Source organism: Mastomys coucha, unplaced genomic scaffold (assembly GCF_008632895.1).
Source record: "Mastomys coucha isolate ucsf_1 unplaced genomic scaffold, UCSF_Mcou_1 pScaffold22, whole genome shotgun sequence".
Lineage (NCBI taxonomy): Eukaryota > Metazoa > Chordata > Mammalia > Rodentia > Muridae > Mastomys > Mastomys coucha.
In genome coordinates, this window is record NW_022196905.1 from 197,332,084 (window position 1) to 197,337,539 (window position 5,456).

Below are 5,456 nucleotides of genomic sequence, written 5' to 3' on the forward strand. Positions count from 1 at the left end.
AGCAACCACATGGTGGCTCACAGCCATCTGTAATGAGATCTGATGCCCTCTTCTGGTGTGACTGAAGACAGCCACAGTGTACTTACATATAATAAATAAATAAATCTTTAAAAGAAAAAGCCTGATTAATTTTTTTGCTTGAGGGTAATCTGGATATTTATTTCTGGCTCTTGCTCCTTTAAAAAGCCCGAGTAAGTGTGCAATTATATATAGAAATAATTACAAGTACTGAAAAGCTATGGATTAAAATACAGTATTTTATTTTTCCTCACCTAAAAAACAAGCAACCCAGAATTAAGTTATACATAAGCTTCTCAAGTTTACCCTAATAAATTTTTGAATATTTGTACAATTTCTACAGAAACATACAGTGTATCAAAATCTGCATAAATCAAATTTATAAAATGTGTAGAAATGCATAGTGATATTATCAACTTACAAAGCAAGGATATGGGGATTATTTCCAAAGCAGCCTGAAGTACAAAATAGTCATTATGGTGGCAGCTTTTGATGTTTTCATGTGTGGTAAGGTTTCTGATTTCAATATATAGAATCATGTTCATATAGTATCCTAGCGAATTATACTAAAAACAATTTAATTTACCCATAAAGTGACATGCACAGTTTATGTGCCACCTTTCTTAGCCTATGCATAGATAACGAGGTTAAAATCTATTTAACATGGAAAATGGTGTCCATTTCTAACACCCAGGTAATTACCAATTCTCTTAGTTTTCTTTCTATAGTGGATTTATTTGCAATTATATAAGCATATAAATGCATTTCTTCTTTAAATATCCCTAGAGATAAAAGTTTAAATAGTTGATCACAGGTCAGTAGCAAAATACAAATTGACAATTCAAAGTTATAAATAAAACCATTGAGGATGTTGAATTTTTACTGTCCAAATTTGATTAAGGTTGGAAGAAAAATAATTGTATGCTTTTCTTCCAAAAAAATTTAGGCTATTTCTTCTTTTCCCTAAGCTTTATTTAAAAATATTTCCTTCTGGCAGTAGATTGTGAATTTCTGTCATTGATACCATGATTACATGATCAAAAATGCTTAACTGGCCCCAACTCACCACATTTTTTCTTTTTTTCTTTTTCTTTTTTTGGCACTCAATGTAGACATTTTAACTTGGGAGGGGAGTTAATAAGAGACTTCTAAGAAATTAAAGTTTGCAACATTTGGTTCTCTTAAAGTAGGCATTGTCTTAATAAATGTCCAAATTAAATCTTCTTTTCCCTGGAGAATATATTAAAAAAAAATTTACACTTCCTAAAGAAGAAATTAGGGAACCCTACAGAACTACATCTAACTTAGCAGAATGTAGTCCACATTTGTTGATGATCTGTATTCTTAGATAATAAGATCTAAGAATAGAAAATTAGATACTAATTTTCCTAAAGTAAAAGGAACGTGCATGGAATTTCCTTTGAAGGAGGACAGATGAAGTGTCAGCTCGTCTCTGGTCACAGCTTGTGCTGTGCGGCGGCTCTCTAAGGCTTCCGTCTCACAAGGGCTTGGGGATTCTTACCGCAGGACCAAGCTAAGGCGCTCACGGTGGGGCTTTATTGTGTTGTTCCCCTGCCCCTCAACCCCCCTTTCAAGTTTCAAACTGAGAATTATGTCTAGTTTTCTAAGACTGGTACTGGGGAAAGCAGATGCAAAATATAGATGGGCGAAAAGCAACCTCTCCTTTTAGAAGGAAGACCCCTTTGCTAGTCCAGATAGGCCAGGGAGGAAACGCCACAGAATCTCCAAGCCCCACGGAATGGCCTTGAGATGGTCACCATTGTCTTCCTCCATCCAGCCACACAACATTCCACTTCATAGCCAAGAAATTCACTTATGAGTAACAGACGGAATCCCCAGGTGACATTCATTGTGACCATCATAGAAATGTCACTAGAAGCTCTAAAAAAATATACTGAGAAATGAAAGAGGCACTAAATGTGTTGAAATTCACCTTTCAAACAGCAGCGTGACTGAAGGAAGGCTGCCTTGGCCAACAACCCGTGGCAGTACTCCCAAAAGATGTAAAACTAAATACACAGCAGGTTGATCATCACCAAGTCGGATGGGAAAGTCTGCTTACTCCAACCTTTTTTTTTTTCAAGTGTGTTAAAAAACAAGAACAACACCAACAACAAAAAAACCAAACTGTCTTCCAGACCCCTGAGTGTATTCCCAAAGAAGACAACATGTGCTTTAACTCGGCAGTTCAGGAAACCGAGTTAAAGGCACAAATTACCAACATCATCATAAAACAAAACAAAAAACGATGTAAACATCTAGAGTTTAAGGTAAGAGCAGTTTTGTAAACAGTAACTGCAGATGATAATGTTATTGTAAAATCACAGTTTATCAACGCCCCTTTCCAACTGATCAGAGACGTTCCAGGTTTGGAGCTGTACAAAATTAATAATAATTATGGTTGCAGCAGGTTCCAGGCGGTTGTCAGTCCTCCATAAATGTACTTGTCGGTAGGTAGATTGTTGGTTTCCTCTGGTCTTTTCAAACACTGTGGATGTTATTCATCTCCCACTTCTGAGTCATTTTACTGGCGTCACAGCTGGAGATGAACACTTGATGCAGGACTTCTGAGCGATCTAAGCACTTTCCGGAAGGGATGTGTGTAAACCTGTGCAGGTTCTGCAAGACACAGTGAGCGAAAGTAAGTTTTAAATGTGGACTCTGCCTCCTCCAATAGAAAGACAGGGCATCAAGTTGAGGGATGGGGTTGCTATCCCACAGTCAAAACTCTGATCCAGAATTGTTTCTGTCTGAAAGAACTGCAGGGACAAAAATGGAGACGAGACCAAGGGAAAGGAGGTCCAGTGACAGGACCAAATTTCGATCCAGTTCAAGGGGAGGCTCCAAGTAATAGTGTCAATAATAATGACACTATTACTGATGCTATGGCGTGCTTACAGACAGGAGCCTAGCATGGCTGCCCTCCAAAAGGCCCAACAAGCAACTGAAAGAGTCAGATGCAGATACTTACACCCAACCGATACACAGAAGCCAGGGACCCCTATGGTTGAATTAGGGAAAGGCTGGAAGAAGCTGAGGAGGGCAACCCCATAGGAAGGTCAGCAGTGTCAACTAATCTGGGCCCCTGAGATTTCCCAGACACTGACCCGCCAATCAGTCAACACACACCAGCTGATATGAGGCCCCGACACATATACAGCGGAGGACTGCCTGGTCTGTCCTCAGTGGCACCTAACCCTCAAGAAATTTGAGGCCTCGGTGTGGGTGTGCGGGGATGAGGAACTGTTGGAGGGTGGACCGGGAGGGGGATAATGGCTGGACTGCAAAAAAAAGATTAAATAATGATAATAATAATAATAATAATAATAATAATGATAAGTGTAGACTTTGATATCCCTGCCATGAGGCCATTACTAGGCTTTCATAGCAGGTGATTTGAGCACACTGCATAAGCCTTGAATGTCAGTATTCTTAGCTCTTCCTTTTTGGTTATCCCATTTGAACTATGTCAAACCCAATACACACTAATTGAAGTTCAGTATCTTCCTCTCCACATCTTTGTCTCTCGTTCTTAGTTTGGCTAAAGCCAATCCCAGCTTTCCAGTCCTAAGGAAGCTACGCACCTCTCTCATCCACAGTACACCAGTTCTCTACGGCTAAAGCTTTCAGTGTTTCTGGTTTCTGTTTTTTCACTCCTGTCTCCTGCTCTAATACACGTGTCATCATATGCTGTTGATCTCTCCAATTCAGCTCTTGGCTCTCCAAAGAAAGAGCCTCAGACTATGCAAGACTGGGTGTTTAGCAAAACGTATTTTCAGACTCCGAAGGGGTTAATTCGCTGCCCTTTGCACTGAACTGACATGTGTACCATGGCAACAAAAGCAGTGGGTGCGATCCTGCAAATCCTGGCATCAAGCAAGCGGCGATGGATGGATGGCAAACTGCCAACAGTCCTACCAGCATCGCCACGCACTTGGCTGAGACAAGCCACACATTCATGTAAGGATGCCTACAATAGTGGTGTTAAGTTATGCTATTGCTCTTTTTTGGGGGTGGGAGCAAGGTTCAAGACAATGCTTCTCTGTGTAGCCCTTGGCTGTCCTAGAAGTAGTTCTGCAGACCAAGCTGGCCTCAAATTCACAGAGATTCTCCCGACTCTGCCTCCCCAGTGCTTGGGTTAAATTAAAGGCTTTGGTCTGTCAGAGCTTATTAATCTTCAGTTGCAACTTGGCCATCATGTGTGCTTTAAAAACCACTCAGGCGAAATGGAAAGCCTGAATCGAGGGCTTCCGCATGACAGGACTCAGCGGTACCTTGAGAAAGACACAGGAAGGACTAACACCTACTTTGTTCATCCACTGTCAACAGACTGTGATTATTCAAACTTGGATACTGCCTGTCACTATAAGGAAAACAGCGGCAACAATAAAAAGCCATGCAACAACTGGAGCAGGGGCTGTCCCTGGCTCTGTTGCCTGCCTGTGGGTCCAGTTCCTAACTGGGCAGCCTTGTCTGGACTCAGTGGGAGAGGATGCGCCTAGTCCTGCAGTGACTTGAGGTGCCAGGGTGGGTTGGTACCTAAGGGGGAGGGAAAAAAACAGGTGGGGAGGAGCTGTGTGAGGGGACTCTGGGAGGAGAGAGGGGGCTGCGACTGGGATGTAAAGTGAACAAACAAACAAATGTAAAATAAATAAATAAATGACCAAAGTAAAGCAGGGTGGGGGTGTTGGTGTGGGTGTTGGTGGGGGTGTAGATACTCACAAACCAAAAAATACTTGACAATGTCAGTTCTAGTTTTTAAGCAAAAATCACAATTTTGAAAAACTTACCTTTACTATGAAGGTTTTACACAATTTAAAGACGTTTCTAACAGAACAAGTTTTATATTTCTAATTTTTTTTAATATATTGTACAATGGAGTATGTCAGAATTTGGGAGATCTTTATAACTTAGCGAAGAGTTCTAAGTTAGTATCAATGTAGCATAATTTGAAATATAAAAAGGCTACAAATTCTTCCAATTTAATTTCCAATCCCAGAAATACTCTTAGTAACAACCCACATGAGAGCTGTTTGGGAAGAGTGTTGGTATCTTTTTCCTGTCGTTTAGAAACAGGCTCTCAGCCCTGTTGCACAGGAAATGCACAGCCTTCCTACCCTGGCCTCAAGAGTTTTGGGATTTCAGGCTAGCACAACAGTATGGAGTGAGTTTCGATTATCCTTAAAGTTTAAGGGGGGGGTGGGCGCTGGGGGTGTGTGTGGGGGGAGAAGAAGCCAGGAAGTCTGAGGACTCTGTTCACACTGATCTTCTCCGCAACCTGTATGTCACAATCCTTTTCCTATCGGTATCCATTGTTTCCTATGGCTACTGCATAAAATGTCATCTCACATTAGGGACAATGTGAGTGCAGTCCTCAGATTTTCCTGAGACTCTTTTTTTTTTTTTTTTTTTTTTTT

The 5,456-nt window shown here is 41.0% G+C and overlaps 1 protein-coding gene and 1 long non-coding RNA gene across 3 annotated transcripts in view; one reads left to right on the forward strand and one right to left on the reverse strand.

The window, feature by feature from the left end:
• Positions 1 to 237: 237 nt before the first annotated feature.
• Positions 238 to 5,456, reverse strand: part of Galnt7 (polypeptide N-acetylgalactosaminyltransferase 7) — a 127,518-nt gene continuing 122,299 nt past the window's right edge. For both annotated transcript variants that reach the window (XM_031339866.1, XM_031339867.1), the window contains exon 12: positions 238 to 2,658. In XM_031339866.1, the coding sequence (XP_031195726.1) occupies positions 2,521 to 2,658 (138 nt within the window). In that variant the 3' untranslated portion in view covers positions 238 to 2,520. The remainder of the gene's footprint in view (positions 2,659 to 5,456) is intronic.
• LOC116069323 overlaps positions 2,200 to 5,456 on the forward strand; it is a 9,339-nt gene continuing 6,082 nt past the window's right edge. The window contains exon 1 of the long non-coding RNA XR_004109979.1: positions 2,200 to 2,309. This is a non-coding gene — a long non-coding RNA (uncharacterized LOC116069323). The remainder of the gene's footprint in view (positions 2,310 to 5,456) is intronic.